Consider the following 17,483-nt stretch of genomic DNA (forward strand, 5'->3'; position numbering starts at 1 on the left):
TCATTTAGGAGGTCAAGAAGCTCCTGGGCTTGGGGGATGTGGAGGAGATTCCTCAGGACATTGAAGGAAGAGGATTCTACTTCTGCTCTTTCCTAATCCCGAAAGCCAAAGGGGGCCTCAGACCCATCCTGGACCTGCGTGACCTCAACAAGTCTCTCAAGAAGTTGAAGTTCCACATGTTCTCCCTGGCCTCTATCATTCCTTCCCTGGATCCGGGGAACTGGTACACTGCTCTCAACTTAAAGGATGCCTTTTATCATGACTCCACATTGCTGGGCCACAGGCGTTTCCTGCATTTCATAGTGGCCGGGTGTCACTTCCAGTTCCCGGCACTACCCTTTGGCCTGTCCTCGGCCCCCTGGGTATTCACAAAGTGCATGACACTGGCAGAGGCATACCTGAGATGTCAGGGGTGGGGTGAAGTGTCCAGATCTTCCCATATCTTGACGACTGGCTCATCAAGGGCAGGTCTTGGGAGCAGGTGCAACGTAGCCTCAATCTGTGTGGTTCATCTGCAATGATCTGGGCCTGTTAATAAACACAGAAGTCCACGTTAACACCAGTTGAATGCATAGAGTTTATCGGAGCATTTCTCGACTCCATGTGAGCTGGGGCCTTCCTTTCAGAAGTGCAATTCCAGGCCATGTCAGACTTGATCACTCACATAAAGAGCCATCTGCTCACCACAGCCCACACGTGCCTATGACTAATGGACCACATGGCCATGTGCACATACATGTGCACAGCCATGCCCGACTTCATCTACAGCCTCTGAAGGTGTGGCTAGCCCTGGTCTATAGACCCAGCAGGCACGCCCTGGCCCATGTGGTCACGGTGCTGAGCTACGTGCTTTTGGACTCTTGGCTGGCTCCCAAGTTAATGTTGCAGGGGGTTCTCTTTGTGACCCCATCTCCGTCTCTTACCCTGGTCTCAGATGCGTCAGACCTGGGCTGGGGAGCCCATCTGGGTGAGCTCAGCATCCAGGGCCACTGGCCACACAGTGATCTGGCCCTTCATATGAATGTCAGGGAGTTCAGAGCGGTTTTCCTGGCCTACCAGGTATTCTTGTCCCACTTGGCAGGAAGGTGCAGGTCCTGGTGGACAGTACAGCCGTGATGTATCGCCCTGATGCCAGGTCTTCAGATCTTTGTTGGGAGGCTCTCAGCCTCTGGGACTTTTGTGTGCAACATGCCATTTTTCTGGTGGCCACCCACATGCCTGGAATCAGGAATGTCCTGGCAGATTGCTTCAGCATGACCTTCTTGTCTCGCCACGAATGGTTGCTTCATCCAGAAGTAGTCTGCTTAATCTTCAGCAGGTGAGGGACTCCCCGGGTGGACCTGTTTACGTCTAGACATAACGGAAAGTGTCACCTGTTCTGTTCTCTGTGGGGCAGGGACAAGGGCTCCCTGTTGGACGCCTTCCTTATTCTGTCGTCGTAAGCACTGATGTACACCTTCTCCCCAGTACCATTGATCCACAAGGTACTGCTGAAGTTGAAGCAAGACAGAGCATCTCTTATTCTCATAGCCCAGCGTGGCCTCATCAGCACTGGTTTGTTGTGCTGCTGAGTCTCTCAGCAGCCACCCCATTGCAGCTATCTCTTCTGCTGGATCTGCTGTCCCAGAACCACGGTGACCTGCTGCACCCAAACCTGCATCACTGGCACTTGAACGGGTTTGTCTGCTGCCTTGCTGAGTGTGGATGAACAGGAGTGTTCCGCTGGTGTCCAACAGGTCCTGCTGGACAGCAGAAAGACCACCAGGGCTACTTGTGTGGCGAAGTGGAAGTGGTTCATATGTTGGGCCTCGGACTGACGCATTCGTGTGGAAGAGGCCCCACTGCAGGACATCTGGACTATTTATTGCACCTTAAACTCCAGGGTCTGCCACCATCTTCAGTCACGGTATATCTGGTGATTATTTTGATGTTCTACCCTTCGTTTCAAGGCCAGTCGGTCTTTGCCCATCCCATGACGGCGCGCTTCTTAAAAGGTCTAGAGTGCCTTTACCTGCATGTTCGGGACCTGGTCCTCTCTTGGGACCTGAATCTTGTGCTGTCAAAGCTCATGGGTCTCCCCTTTGAACTCTTGGCTTCCTGCTTTCTCCTGGAAAGTCTCCTTCTTGGTCACTATAACTTCGGCCCATAGAAAGATCAGGGCGCTAACAGTGGAGCCGCCCAATAGGATCTTCTATAAGGACAAGGTCCAGCTGCATCCAAGGTCATCTCCTAGTTCCACACTGGTCAAGACATTTACTTTTAAGTCCTTTATCCAAAGTCTAATGTGACGGATGAGGAGTGTGGGCTGTCTACCCTGGATGTCAAACGGGCACTGGTCTTCTACATTGATAAAACAGAGCTGTTCCATAAGTTAATGCAGTTCATTGCTGTCACTGACAGGATGACAGGTTGCCCAATGTCAGCCCAGAGAATCTCGTCTTGGATCATGGTCTGTATCTGCTTTTGCTATGAGCTGGCAAAGGTGTCCCCACCAGCCATCATGACAGCTCATTCGACTGGGGTGCAGGCATCATCATCATCATCAGCCTTCCTGGCACAGGTGCTGATCCAAGAGGTCTTTCGGGCCACAACCTGGTCGTCTGTCCACACGTTTGCGTCGCACTACGCAGCAGGGTCAAGACGATGCTGGCTTGGCAGAGCAATGATGCGAGTTGTAAGACTGTGAACTCTTGAGCCCACCTCCATTGATTCGGCCTGTGAGTCACTTAGAATGGAATCAACATGAGCAAGTTCTCGAAGGAAAAATGGCTATCTACCTTTTGTAACTGTTACTCTTAGAGATGTTGCTCATGTTCATTCAATTAACTGCCCTCCTGTCCCTCTATTAGAGTTGTCGGCAAGAAGGAACATATAGGGCATAGGGCCGGCGGCGCTTGATATTCCAAGGCATGAGTGCGGTACTCCACCGGGTGCCATAGACAGCCTTACTGGTACTACTAAGGCAAAAATCTCCAACGGCTGCACTCGTGGGCGCACACACACCTAGAGTGTAATGGACATGAGAAACACATTTTGAAGAATGACAGTTATGAAAGGTAGGTAACCTTTTTTTACAGCCAGCTCTCAACATCATGAGCTATTTTGAGAAAACTCATGACACTTGAATTTGGATGGGTGGTTTTAAAATGTGAAATGGGCTATACAAAGTTCTTGTGTTTTAATAAGATAACACAAATTCTGCCTTTACATAAATAAGTGTGACACTCTCTGAAGCCAGTGGGACTATGTACTGGAAGGCACAACTGTACTCTGTGTAGGCTGGGATTGTCAAAGGGGCCTACTTCTCACTGAAATTCATGTGAAGTAGGATGCCTAATTGTTTTAGGCCTCTTTCAAAATCTTAGCCATAGCTCATTGAGGAGAAGAGGGGACAAATGGTCCAGTGGTTAGGTTGCAAGCCTGAGACTCAGGAGATGCAGAAGGAACTTCCATGCTCCGTCACAGATTTTCTGGGTGAGCTATCGCACCTCACTTAGGTCTGATCTGTGCTTCATGGTTAGGTCAACGTAAGCTGCCTTGCATCGACCTAACTGTGGAAGTGTCTTCTCGTAAATTTGGATCCCACCCATGTAAGTGCCTATTAGTTACACCTCTCTGTGCCTATTAGTAACACCCCCTCCCCGAGTGGTGTAGAGTCAGTGTCAATATAATTGGATTGACATAGTGTCAGGCCTGGTCTACACTACGTGTTTATACCAATTTTAGCAGAGTTAAACCGATTTAACGCTGCACCCATCCACACAACGAGGCCCTTTATATCGATATAAAGGGCTCTTTAAATTGGTTTCTGTACTCCTCCCTGATGAGAGGAGTAGCGCTGAAATCGGTATTACCAAATCGGATTAGGGTTAGAATGGCCGCAAATCAATGGTATTGGCCTCCGGGCGGTATCCTACAGTGCAGCACTGTAACTGCTCTGGACAGCAATCTGAACTCGGATGCACTGGCCAGGTAGACAGTAAAAGCCCTGCGAACTTTGGAATTTCATTTCCTGTTTGGCCAGTGTGGAGAGCTCACCATCACAGGTGACCACGCAGAGCTCATCAGCACAGGTAACAGTGCAGTCTCCTGAGAATCGACTAAGAGCTCCAGCATGGACCGCACGGGAGATACTGGATCTGATCACTATATGGGGAGAGGATTCTGTGCTAACGGAACTCCGTTCCAAAAGACGAAATGAAAAAACATTTGAAAAAATTTCCAAGGCTATGATGGAGAAAGGCCACACCAGGGACTCAGTGCAGTGCAGAGTGAAAGTTAAGGAGCTCAGACAAGCCTACCAGAAAACCAAAGAAGCAAACAGAAGGTCTGGGGCAAACGGAAGGTCCGAAAACATGCCACTTCTACTCTGAGCTGCATGCAATTCTAGGGGGGTCCACCACCGCTACCCCACCCCTGTCCGTGGATTCCGAGGTGGGGGTGGTAATCTCAGCCATGCCTGAGAATTCTGCGGACGGGGAAGATGAGGAGGAGGAAGAGGAGGACGTGCTTGCAGAGAGCACACAGCACTCCGTTCTCCCCAACAGCCAGGAGCTTTTTCTCACCCAGACAGAATTACCCTCCCAAGCCAGTAGCCCAGACAATGAAACCATGGAAGCGACCTCTGGTGAGTGTACCTTTTGTAAATATAAAACATGGTTTAATAGCAAGCATTTTTTAATAATTGATTTGCTCTGAGGACTTGGGATGCATTCACGGCCAGTACAGTTATTGGAAAAGTTTGTTAACATGTCTGGGGATAGAGTGGAAATCCTCCAGGGACATCTCCATGAAGCTCTCCTGGAGGTACTCCAAAAGCCTTTGCAGAAGGTTTCTGGGCAAGGCAGCCTTTATTCCGTCCACCATGGTAGGACATTTGACCATGCCATGCATGTAGCAAGTAATCTGGTATCATTGCATGACAAAGCCTAGCTGCGTATGGTCCCGGTGATTGCTGGCATTCAAGCAACATCCGTTCTTTATCTCGTTATGTTATCCTGAGGAGAGTGATATCGTTCATGGTAACCTGGTTGAAATTCAGGAATTTAATTAAGGGGACAGAGATGGCCATTCCTACTGGGCTGTTTGCCTGTCGCTTAAAAGAAATCCTTCCTTGCAGGTAGCCAAGCGGGGGGAGCGGAGAGGGGGGGTAATGACGCTGAGCTTTTTCACGTTTGGCTAGCAGGGATCTTCCCTGCTACCAGCCACGCGGTGGGGGGGAAAGGGGGATGATTAGCAGTGATCTTCCATGATACTAGCCACACGGTAGGGGGAGGGGTAAAGCGATCATCCCAGAGAATTGGATGCCGGGGTGGTTTCTGCTGCTGCATGTTAACAGGAAAGAAGCAGCACTGAACGGGATTTGCTTGGTATTTGGGAAAGGAGGGCACTGTGTATATGAAGGCTGCATAAGCCAAAAGACAGTGGTTTACCATGGCCACATGCAAGCTGAATTCTGCTGCCTGGACCTGTGTCTGTGAGATCTCTAACACCAAAGCCGCAGGCACTCAATATTAAGATGCAAAATGCGGCCTTGTAGTGAAATCGCATGTGCTATGTAAGGTGAATAGTGTTGTTCACTGTGAAAGAGTATAACCATTGTTCTGTAAAATGTATCTTTTTAAATACTTCTCTCCCTTCTCGCCCACTCCACCCCCGTGGACAGCCCAACCAAAAGGCTGTCATTGCTTTGAAATATTTTTAGTGGCCTTTTCCTTCCCTCCTGTCCTCCTCCCAAACCACACCCGGGATACCTTGTCAGTTCTCTCGCCCTTTTTATAATGACTTCTTAATAAAGAATACATGATTTTTAAACGATAGTGACTTTATTTCCTTAAGCAAGCTGTAATCGAAGGGGGAGGGTGGATTGCTTACAGGGAATGAGTCAATCGGGAGGGCCGGTTCATCAAGGGGAAACAAACACAACAGTCGGACCGTACCCTGGCCTGTGATGAAACTCGTTTTCAAAGCTTCTCTGATGCGCACCACTTCCTGGTGTGCTCTTCTAATCACCCTGGTGTCTGGCTGCGCGTAATCAACGGCCAGGTGATTTGCCTTAGCCTCCCACCCTACCATAAAGGTCTCCCCCTTACTCTCATAGAGATTGTGGAGCACACAGCAAGCAGCAATAACAGTGGGGACATTGGTTTGGCTTTCAGGAGCCATCCCACAATCCCCACACTGACAAAGCAATTGATATAAGTGCTCTTTGTGAGGACACACACCACCAACACAAGGAGCCAAGTATGTACATACAATAAATTTAATAACTGTGGTGACTTTATGATGACATAAATAATTTTGTAGTGTAGACATGGCCATAGCCTGTTTGTGCCTTTGTTCTCTGTCTGTAAAATGGGAATATTAGGTGCAGTGAGGATAAATACATTAAAGATCGTAGGATGCTAATAGACTTCAAAAGGGACACAGGAAACTTCTCAGAAAAATAGTTATGAACCTGCTTTATTCCCCCCAAAACAAAACACACAACTATAGGAGTGAACTTTGTTTTGCTAGAAATTACATTTAAGAAAATAAAAGTGTACTAAGCTTTACATTCTCTTCACTGTCCCCTTGTCCACCGTATGTCTTTCACTGCAGCTAGGAAAATCTTTGGCCCAAGAACTCATAAGCTTGTTTTCATAACCTGTCCTTTCTTCCTCCTCCGATCCCCAAGCCCTTTTTATCCTTTCTTTTTCTTGCCCCTTGTTTAGTCCTGCTAACATGTGTTACAGAAATGCTGAAACACTTCATAATCATTTTGTTGTCTTATGATGGCAGCCACTGGTGAAAGGTTCAGCTGGTCACCTGCAGACTTTCCTCTTGATGAATTCAGCAGGCACAAGGCACCTGATTAGAGCAGATGGTTCATTGTTCTTAATCCCTTGGAATAAATGCCAATGTAGATGAGATCAAAACCATATTCATAACACCAGCTCCAGAATTTTGATCAGAACAGCTGGGTTTGATTGGAATTGGAATTTTCAAGAGCAGAACATCTTTCATATCTAACACATTAACTTATTGAAGCACCTTGTTGTTTGAATCTTCTTCTGCACTGCTTCCAAACATAGAATGACACTTTTGGTCAAGACACTCAAATGCAATTTTTTTCTGTAGATAAACTTACATCGTGGTTCAGGGGAATAAGATACTGACCTGCTATCTCTTGAGACTGAAATTGGAATCAAGATTAGATAATAAGAAAATTGAATTTTTTTTTGGGGGGGAGGGTCTCAATAATAACACTTCAGCATTAGAAAACCTCTGTGCCGCTTGTTCCATTTGGCAATCACTAATCCAGAGAAGCTCAGGAATTAAATTGCATGCAGTAGCAAATCAGGAGCGAAGGACCCCAAACCAAAGATGTCTGTTTGTCGTCCCTCTTAAGGAAAAGGGCAGTGCTTGTTAATTCTTTAAGTTTTTGTCTGATTTTACTTGAGTGTCAAACTGCAGATAGGCTTGTCTGTTTCAACGCTGATTCTGCCATGAGCCATAGAATGTTAGGGTTGGTAGTTTATTTCTGAATGTGTTTCTTGAAAAGTTTGCAGTAAAAAAGTTATACAACTCTTAGGACCAGCTATAGAAAATGAAACTCTTCCACACATCTTGTAAGGAAGAAGGAAAATAAATTAAAAAAAAGTGTGTGTGTGTATGTGTTTAAGCTATCTCTTTTTCTCTACAGATAAAGGACTTGTCACAAATAACGGAAGCATTGTTCTTTCTAGAAGAATTATTCCGTAGTCTGCTTCGCTACCCTGTTTTTTGGAAAGTTCAGTTATCCCAGCTGTGTCTGCAGATTTTGTGCTTCTGTGAGATTTGTCTGAACGTGACAGGGGAATGTTCATCTACAATTTGCTTAATAGAGCAAAATGTTGAGTTCTTGCAAGAGGTAGGAATTTGGGAGAAGATACAAAAAGTTACATTAAATGGAAAGATTGTTGCCATTTTAAAGGTGGTCTTTCAAAGTGGCTCTATACATGCAGTTATTTTTTCTTCCTAAGAATCTTTGTTTAAAATGATCATCTGTGCTGAAAAAGCCAATCAAAGGTTCTCATTATCCTCACTGTGAGACCAACACAAAGTTAATACAAAATTCATAAGCAAATAGCATGCTCTGTATTTGCAACAAGCACCATCTTCCAATATATTGAACTTGTACAAGTTAAGAAATCTGAAATGTTTTGATCGGGCTGTAATCCTCAGTCAGGGTTTGCAGTTTCAAGTCAATGGGACTTGTGCTCCTAAGTTGCATAGGTGCTTTTTAAATCTCAACTTTTGGTGTCTAAATATTGCCGTAGGAGCCTAATGCATTTTTGAAAAAATTGGGCTATAAGTCTAAAACAGTTCACAGTAACTTTTAATGTATTGGAAGTCTAAATAACTTTTCATTATTAATGTTGAAGTAGCTTTATTTGGAAGCAACAAAGGTTTTTTGTTCCCTAGAGAAAATCACTCCACCCTATTAGAAACATGATCTAGGAGCATAGTTTGACCATTGCAGAGATCAGGTTGCCACTGTCTGTGAATTTTACTGCTTCAGCCCCAGTATTTTCACAGAGATTTGTGTACTATGGATAAAATTGCCCCCTTCCCCTGGTGCCTCTCCAATGGTGGTACCTAAAGTTAGGCTTCTAAATCCATAATAAGTGATCTAAGTAGCACATATTTTTAAAAAATGCAGATTACCCAGAAGCTCCTACTGACATCAACATAGGATGCTTAGCACTTTAGACATTCGGGTACTTATTTAGGTCCTTAGAATATGGTCTTAGGAGTCTAACTTTAGGCACCCATTTCTGAAGATCTCTAGGCTTATGTAGAGCACATAGACATTGAATTGTTTTATCTAAACTAATAAGGCTTTTACCATAGTGTTTGCTTATGGTAGATATATGAAGTCTGAGTTTAATTTTGTTGTTTTTGTTTCTTCGTTGCAAAACCTAAAAAGCCAGAAAATGTAAAATTATAAAGTCCCCATATATCAGCTACTATGTTTTAGTGCTGACTGGTTAGATTCAGTGTAGACTGTAGTGTAGGAGCTGGCCAGTACAGGTTAAACCAAATTATAGAGAAACTAATCAGAATCTTGTGGCTATTTTATTAACAGACTTGAATTGTATTTAAACTCATGCTTTCCAGATGATTACCTTTATTGAAAGGTTGCTGCTTTTAAATTATGAGGTTTGAACAGATACACTGTGTTCAGTATATACTGTGTGCATAAAAAAGACCTGCAGTAGAAATACGTTTATTTCCACACTGCATCAGGCTCAAAACTGAAATATTCAAACAACATTTTTTTTCTACCTCTTCAGGACTTTCCAGTTGAACAGGCCATAATTGGATTAGGTTTACTTCTGCTACAGACTCCAGCATGTCAGCAGAAACCCATCTTAAGCCTAGGTAAAGTTCTACTTGGAATATCCAGTTTCCAAGATCATGGTTTCCTGTTCGTTTTGTTTCCTTAAATTTAAGACTTTGTCTTTTGTAATCGGTCGTCTTTGAAGTTAGGTGCAGTGATTGGAATGTTCATTGTATTAAGTTGTAATTTTTTGTTAATTAAAAAATAAAAGTTTGATATGGTGGAGCCAAAGGCAAAGAGAGATCTTTTCCCCCTCCTGTTTCCTGTCATGGATGTTATCATCTGCTGGCTTGTCCTGCCTTTGTATAGGGGTTTAAATTTTTCCAGCCAGCAGCAGGATAGCCTTTGCACAGGGTTCAGGCCTACTGAACCTGTTTCTTCTGACAGTTCTTCTGTTTGACAATCTTGAGAGCACAACGTATAGCTTATTTGTTTGGCTGGGCTTTTGACTTACTGTGTTAGTAGTAGAGAATAGACTTTTCCTGTTGATACATTAACAAGCAGGGGTTTCTATTATATTCCATTTCTATGTTTGTTGATATCAGGTGCTCAGGTGGCTTGGTATAAAGGGCATGTAATGTACGTTTGGTGATGTCTTCCTTACCAGGAAAGTAGTTTGCACTGTGGCAGTACAATGTGTGTGTGTGTATATATATATACATATATATATTACAACTCTTTTGGGAACTATTACTGTGCTTGACCAGAGTGTTTGCTAGAAAATGTGTATGTCATACTGAAAAGCATAACTCTCTTTTTTCCACCTATTTTTTTTCTCTTGCTCAAATAGCTTGCAAGCTCCTTTCCTGTACAGAAACTCAGAAAATTCCAGCCACAGCCATCATCTTGATGATGCCTGTGTTGCAGATCTTATCTTCAACAGCAGTTGAAGACTGTATATCGGAGGAAGATTCTGGTTCCACTAGGCAACAGCTGGCTATAAATCTTCTGGAAATGGTACAGCAGGAAAGCATAAAAGATAAAAAGAAATTGGTAAAGATTTAATTAAGGCTCTTCCCTTTTGGGGCAGATTGGGTTGGGGGGGATATAACAGTTTCTCTGCATTGTTACATACAGTAATTTACATTAGAGACTGCTAAAGGTGGTGTGTGTGTGTTTTCAAACTTGACATGGAAACTGTCAAAACATGTATTAAAGATGAGTAAAATGGAAAGTGCTAGGAAGGCATCAAAAGCTAAGTTTGCGCTTGGGCATTGTTTCTACCTGTGAGGTTTTTTTTTTTGTTTTGTTTTTAAACAGCCTTATATCAGCTTATACAGATTTAAGGGTATAAGTACATCTTCATCCTGTGCTGTTAGCCAAATAGCAGACCTCAATAGAACGCTAAACTTTTGCCTCCTCCAGACTCTTGCTTATGGTACTCTTATTCATCCCCTTCCTTGTAACAGTAGTCTCATCAACCACCACTCTTTTCTGCTCTTTCCGCTTTGTTGGGGAAAGAGAGGGAGAACAAAGGCAAAGGGGGCCTATTAAGGTGTCTACTGATCATCTTGGAATCTTTTTGTACTTACTGTTGCTCCCCTCCTTTCTACTGATGCAGGATCTTGAGCCTGAGAACTCTCTCTCCCTCTCCCACAGAATCATAGAAATGTCGGGCTGGAAGGGACCTTGAGAAGTTATTAAGTCCAGCCTCCTGCACTGAGACAGCACCAAGTAAACCTAGATCGTCCTGACAAGTATTTGTCCAGCCTGTTCTTAAAAACCTCCAGTGCTGCAGATTTCCATTATCTCCATTGGAAACCTATTCCAGTGCTTAGCTACTCTTATAGTTAGAACGTTTTTCCTGGTATCTAGCCTAAACCTGTAGATTAAGCCTATTACTTCTTGTCCTACCTTCAGTGGACATGGAGGACAACTGACCACCATCCTCTTTATAATAGCTCTTAACATACCTAATGGCTGGTTTCAGGTCCACACTCAGTATTTTTTTGTCAAGACTAAACATGCCCATGTTTTTTAACCTTTCTTCATAGACCAAGTTTTCAAAATCCTTTAACATTATTGTTGTTCTCCTCTAGACTCCATCTATGTGTTCATAGAATCATAGGGTTAGAAAGGACTGCAAAAGTCATCTAGTCTAACCCCCTGCTAAGATGCAGGATTTGTTGTCTAAATGACAAGACAGATGATATCCAGACTCCTTTTGAAAACCTCCATCCAAATGTTCTAAGGATAGATGAGAGCTGCCTACCTTCTCATTTAGATATCCTCAGCGCTGTAGAAGTTAGGCTCCATTTGCCTCTTTACAGCTGTTTTCAACTATTTCTGGAGATTAGTTAGGTTGGTGGTGCACATGAGACAGCAAAATGTACCATTTCTTCTAGTTTCTGCATCTAATAACCATTTATCTTAGAGGCCCACTCCCAGTTAACGTTTTCTTCAGAAGTCCATAGATGCCAGCCTAGGTAAGGTAGTAATATGTCCTGTCCACAAAAGATAAACATATTGTGTCACAGATGAGTGGGAACTTCTTAGATCAAGACACTATGATGCATTATCAAAGTGTATAATTTTTGAACTTAAATGGTCATCTCTGCACCATTTAACACTAACTAAATCCTGTCTCAGCAGGCTAAGGATGATGCATGCGGTGAATTGTCTAGTGATGCACTGCTCTTTGGTTGTTCCAGAAACCTAGTCTTGTATCAGTACAGATGTCTTCCGATCACAGGGAATAAAATGCTGTAATTTCAGTTCCCTGTAAAGGCAACTGTACTGTCTAGTCATTCAAGTGATCTCCCAGGATCCCAAGCCCCAAAAGGCGAAGGCTTTTCTCAAGTTGAGCTAAAGGTTTTAGTAGTTCTATAGCTTTTAAAATCTTATACCTCTAACTATTTGTAGTCTGGCAAGATCATATTGGTAGTGGATGGCTCCCTAGGGCAGAGGTGGGCAGACTATGGCCTGCGTGTTCCCCTGCCTAGCCACTGAGCTTCTACCCTGGGAGGCTAGCCCCCGGCCCCTCCCCTGTTGTTCCTCCTCCCCTGCTGCCTCAGCTCACTCTGTCGCCAGTGCTGTGCTCTGGGTGGCGGGGCTGCCAGCTCCTGGTTCAGCGCAGCTGCAGAGCCGGGGCCTGACCCGGTGCTCTGTGCTGCAGGGTGGCGTGGCTGGCTCTAGCCGAACAGTTGGCTGCCTGTCCTGGTGCTCTGAGTGGCGTGGCTGTAGTGCCGCTAGCCACCGGTGCTCCAGGCAGCACAGTAAGGGGTCAGGGAGCAGGGGCGGGTTGGATAGAAGGCAGGAGAATTCAGAGTGGTGGGTCGAGACGGTCAGAGGGCAGGGGCTCCCCAGGGGCAGTCAGGAAGGAGGGGGGTGGATGGGGTGACAGGGGGCAGTCAGGGGCTGGGTTTCTGGGGGTTGTCAGGGGATAGGGAATGGTGGGGTTGGATAGGGGGCGGGGCCATGCCATGCCTGACTGTTTGGGGAGGCACAGCCTCCGCTAACTGGCCCTCCATACAATTTTGGAAACCCGATGCGGCCCTCAGGCCAAAAAGTTTGCCTGCTCCTGTTCTGGGGAAATGGTTTAAGGACTTGTATCCCAGATTTTCTCCTCAAGGCTCCAGAAACCTGGTTACTGTACTGGCTGATGAGCTACGGAGACGTGTGGTAACCTGTAGTTCTTAAAAACATAAGAACGGCCATACTGGGTCAGACCAATGGTCCGTCCAGCCCAGTATCCTGTGTTTTGACAGTGGCCAATGCCAGATGCTTCAAAGGGAATGAACAGACTAGGACAATTATTAAGAGATCCATTCCCCCGCAGTCCCAGCCCCTGGCAGTTAGAGGCTTAGGAACATCCAGAGCATAGGGCTGCTAATGGCCGTTGATAGGTCTGTCTTCCATGAACTTGTCCAGTTCTTTTTAGAACCCATTTATAGTTCCACAGGTTGACTGTGTGGTGTGTGCAGAAGTACTGCTTTTTTGTTCGTTTTAAAGCTGCTGCCTGTTAATTTCATTGGATGAACCCTGGTTCTTGTGTTATGACACGGGGTAAATAACACTTCCTTATTCACTTTCTCCACACTATTCATGATTTTATAGTCCTCTATCACATTATCCCTTAGTCACTTCTTTTCTAAATTGAACAGTCCAGTCTTTTTAATCTCTTCTCATATGGAAGCTGTTTCATACCCCTAATCATTTTTGTTGCCCTTCTCTTTACCTTTTCCATTTCGACTATATCTTTTTTGAGATGGAGTGACCAGAACTGCTTGCAGTATTCAAGGTATGGGTGTACTATGGACTTAAATAGTGTCATGATGATATGATATTTCTTAACTTTAGGACCCGGAATGTAGTTTTTTAGTGTTCCCACATGCTTGGTAAATTTGTGCACCAGGGTCAAATCACTAACAGAATATAATCTTTAATGGAATTTCCACGTGTTCTTTTTTGTGCTTTATGCTCTGTTCCTACAGGGAAAACCCTTATCAATGTTGTCTTCATCTCTTGCCTCAACTTTTCTAATTTGCTATGTCTCTGAGCTTCTAATCTCTGCCCTGCTGCCCACCCAGAATGCTTCGGTGAATAACATTTTCCCTTCCAGACCACATCCCATCCCTTCTTTGATCCTTAACTGGCAACCATCTCCTCTTGTATCAGTGAGGTTCCTAGTACAGGCCCTCAAGGCTTTACTTTGCTCATGCTTGCTATTCTGCTCTCCTTTCTTCCTGTGATTTAACAAGGAGATTGCCCTCAGACTCAGAGATCCCAATAAGAATTAGAACTCCACTGTGGCAGATGCTGTATAAAAATAACAGTCCCTGCCTCCATGGGCTCACAATCAGAGAATCCCTCTTTGCTGTGCACAGCTTTACCAGCTCCCTTCATCTTTCTCTCACTCGCCTCTTTGAGTCTTTTTCTGGGCTGTCTTTTCTTCTGGGGACAGAGTTGCTGTTTCTGAACCAGAATCCTCTCTCCATTCATACTCCTACAAATTCTCTCGTTCAGTGAAGCCTCAGTAATGTGCCACCGCAGACACGATTTTTCAATCAATCAATAATATTAAACATGAAATGAGATCCTTCTTTGCCCACCTAGTATATTGTAACCAGTTTGTAGGTACTTACAACTACTTGACATCTGCTTTGATGCTCGCAAATCGTAGCAACATGGGGCTGCAATTTGAATCCTCTTCCTCTGACAGCACAAGCCTTTACCACTTAAGACAGAAGAATCTCCATTAGTTAGGTCCTTTACTACCATGACATACAACTGACCAATTACTTCATTCAGTAAAAGGCACTGGCACATGTATGCTGTGTCTGTACTGTCTGTCTAAATGAGATTGTAAACCTTTGGGACAGGCATCCTGTCACAGTCTTTTTACAGTGCAACATGGAACACATTGTCAGAGCGCAGTAAACAAATACTAAGCTGCTAAATGTTAATGCTAGCCATGACTAAACTTTCTGGCAAATGTTCTATGAATAAACAATAGTAGTCCCAAAAATGTGGAGGGGAAAGGGACATGATTCTCTAGAGGGGAGGAGAATCATGGTAACATAAGGGCTTGTATTTTTCCAGCTCCACTGCATATAGTTATTATGTAGAAATTATTACCACCACAGTCATTGTTCATTTCAGTGAAATGCACAAATACAAATGAAATTGTTCCAATTAAATGCTGAGACTCCCTCCTCTCTCTTCCCAAGAGAACAATGTGTCAGAAAGGCAGTAAGTCATTGTGAGAGAATGTTATACGCCTGTGTAGGTTACTACTGTTCCTGCTGCTTAATGGTAAGGAAAACAAACATATCTCCAGAGAACAGTCTCTGAATCACAGGATACAGTAGAAAACATTCCTGAACTCTGGTTTTGTTTTTTGTTTTTTCAAATATTTTGAAAAATGTAACAGTAAAACTCATCTGTCTCGGCCAGTAAGGGGGTATATTTTCTGTCAGTGCTTGCACAGTTCCGGTGGAAGTTGCCCAGCTAGATTTCTGTCCATGGCAGTCCTCAGATTGGAATGGCAGTGATTATATATTTTTCCTTTCTAAACTCCAAAACACTTAGGGTGTTCCAGCTTCTTTTCAGCATTTATTTTCCTTTATTCGACTTGTGAAATTTGAGGTGTGGGTATAACCACATATGCCCCTCAATTCTAGTATTGGTTTCAGCTGTGGTGAAATTAAATCTTAGGGACTGATCCTGATTTTCAGATGCCTGAGGGAACTGAAGTAATCCAATATCCTGCTGAATCAGGCCCCTAACAATAGAACCTAAAGATCCTGAACTTTCTCATCAGGCCACATTGTGATCTTAAATCAGCCTCTATGATAGCAGCTGAAGTAAATGAGACACCCCTGGGTGCATCTGAGGGGAGAATTTGGCTCTAAGTGATCTCATCTGACAAAGGAACAGTGGGTTGCAGGTTGTTGAATTTTTCGCATACAATAACTGATGGAATAAATATTGGAGTAAGAGTTAATTCTAATTTAAATGCTATTCTAAAAAGGTTATTTAAAGTACAGGGACATTATAGTTCTCATTAATCAAAATAAATTTACATTACATTAAACCATGTGATTAAAGTTAAGGTGTGAAGATTTATGTAGAACTGCTATGGCTGCTCATACAGAATATCTCTTCCACTTGGAAATTCAAGGGTGAACAAGTCCTGAACCTGACCGAGTCTGAATTATGGGTCAATTTCTAGTTTCCAGCTGGAAATCTTTCAAATTCATTCCTTACTTGCTTCATATATAAAATGTATTGCATCTAAATGCGTCATCCCCTAAAGCTACCTCTCGTTGTAATCTAGATTTGGGTGTGGAAGAACACTTGGAAAACATTTTCTTTTATAAGAGAATCCAGTTTTAATAAAAAATGTCAGGTAGTTTATGTTCTGAATTAGTGTTGTCTTTTAATTAACAATAATATGCGTTGAAACTGTTCCATGATTTAAAAAAAGAAATAGCTAACCGATTCTTTTTGGGATTTTTATCTTTCCCTGTTATTTTCAACCCAAATATTACACAACTATACCTGTGCTGAAACATGGGAACTGAAAAATAACATTGGTTAATTTAGTAGTATTGTCCAAAGCTGGATGAAAAGCAAAAAAGTAAACCAAAAACATAACAGGTCATGAGTAACTTACATTTTCTCTTTCAATTCATAACCTGGCAGTTTAAAGCAATATGACAGTCTCCAAAATAGCAGGCACTTTTGTCAGAAACAAGTACAGGTCTGTTGCATCTGAATCCTTTATGCAGTCGGCAAAAATAAAAAAAAAATAAAGAGAAAAATAACAATTTTAATACTGTACCTGTAGTGCGGGCGATTCTGCCCGCCATTACACTCAATGTAATTTTGATTTTACGCAATTTTTCGCTTTACGCGCTGACTGCGGAACATAACCCCAGCGTACGATGCGAAAGACCTGTACTTTTAATATACTTCAGCTTCATTGTCTCCACTTCAGTTTGGAAATAGAACCATAATTATCAGCAGGAATAGTGATGATTGCTGCTAAGCAGAGGGGAACTTAAAAACAGTGAATTTGAATCATATTGCTCTTTAGCGACAGAACCCATGGATAAGCAAGTAAAGAAAGAGAGATTGTGATTTAATTTAATTTTTTTTCCTTTAAGGAATAGTCTCTCTCAAACAAGTTTAGGTGGGAAAATTTGGATTTGTTACTTTTTTGTTTTTCAAGATTTGGACTTAATCTATAATGGTATTAATTTGTTTGTGTTTTCCAGTCATCCTGCAAGGTCATCTTCCCTATAACCAGTACGTACAATTTATTGTATACAACCTGGAGGATCCTAGAGCACATGAAAGAGAAGTCTGCAGTGCTTGTCTGGTTGTCTTCTATTAAATCACTGCTACCTATTATGAATCAAGTCCCCACTCATGTGTTCCTTCTGCTTGCTTACCTCCTGGTTCAAGAAAATGGAGAGAGTCTTCGTGAAGTACTGAGTGCTACTGTGGACATAGCCAAGTCAGATTCCTCTCAGGTAAAATGTGACCATTAATGGATTGATCTGGTGCGTTTCCACTAGCAGTGTTCATTGAGTGCATATGGGTGGTGTGCTTAAAGTGCTCTTCGTGTCTGTGTAAAATTGCTCACTAGCCTTTTTTATTTAATGTTGGTGAA

General features: G+C 43.3%; 1 protein-coding gene across 9 annotated transcripts in view; it reads left to right on the top strand.

Annotated features, from left to right (window-relative positions):
- Positions 1-17,483, top strand: part of FOCAD (focadhesin) — a 221,207-nt gene that overhangs the window by 54,138 nt on the left and 149,586 nt on the right. For 5 of the 9 annotated variants that reach the window (XM_030567748.1, XM_030567746.1, XM_030567747.1 and 2 more), the window contains 4 exons: positions 7,685-7,891; positions 9,318-9,405; positions 10,155-10,357; positions 17,086-17,343. In XM_030567748.1, the coding sequence (XP_030423608.1) occupies positions 7,685-7,891; positions 9,318-9,405; positions 10,155-10,357; positions 17,086-17,343 (756 nt within the window). The remainder of the gene's footprint in view (positions 1-7,684; positions 7,892-9,317; positions 9,406-10,154; positions 10,358-17,085; positions 17,344-17,483) is intronic. The other 4 variants (XM_030567752.1, XM_030567753.1, XM_030567749.1 and 1 more) reach the window with 3 other exon arrangements.

This window comes from Gopherus evgoodei, chromosome 6, assembly GCF_007399415.2.
Source record: "Gopherus evgoodei ecotype Sinaloan lineage chromosome 6, rGopEvg1_v1.p, whole genome shotgun sequence".
NCBI lineage: Eukaryota > Metazoa > Chordata > Testudines > Testudinidae > Gopherus > Gopherus evgoodei.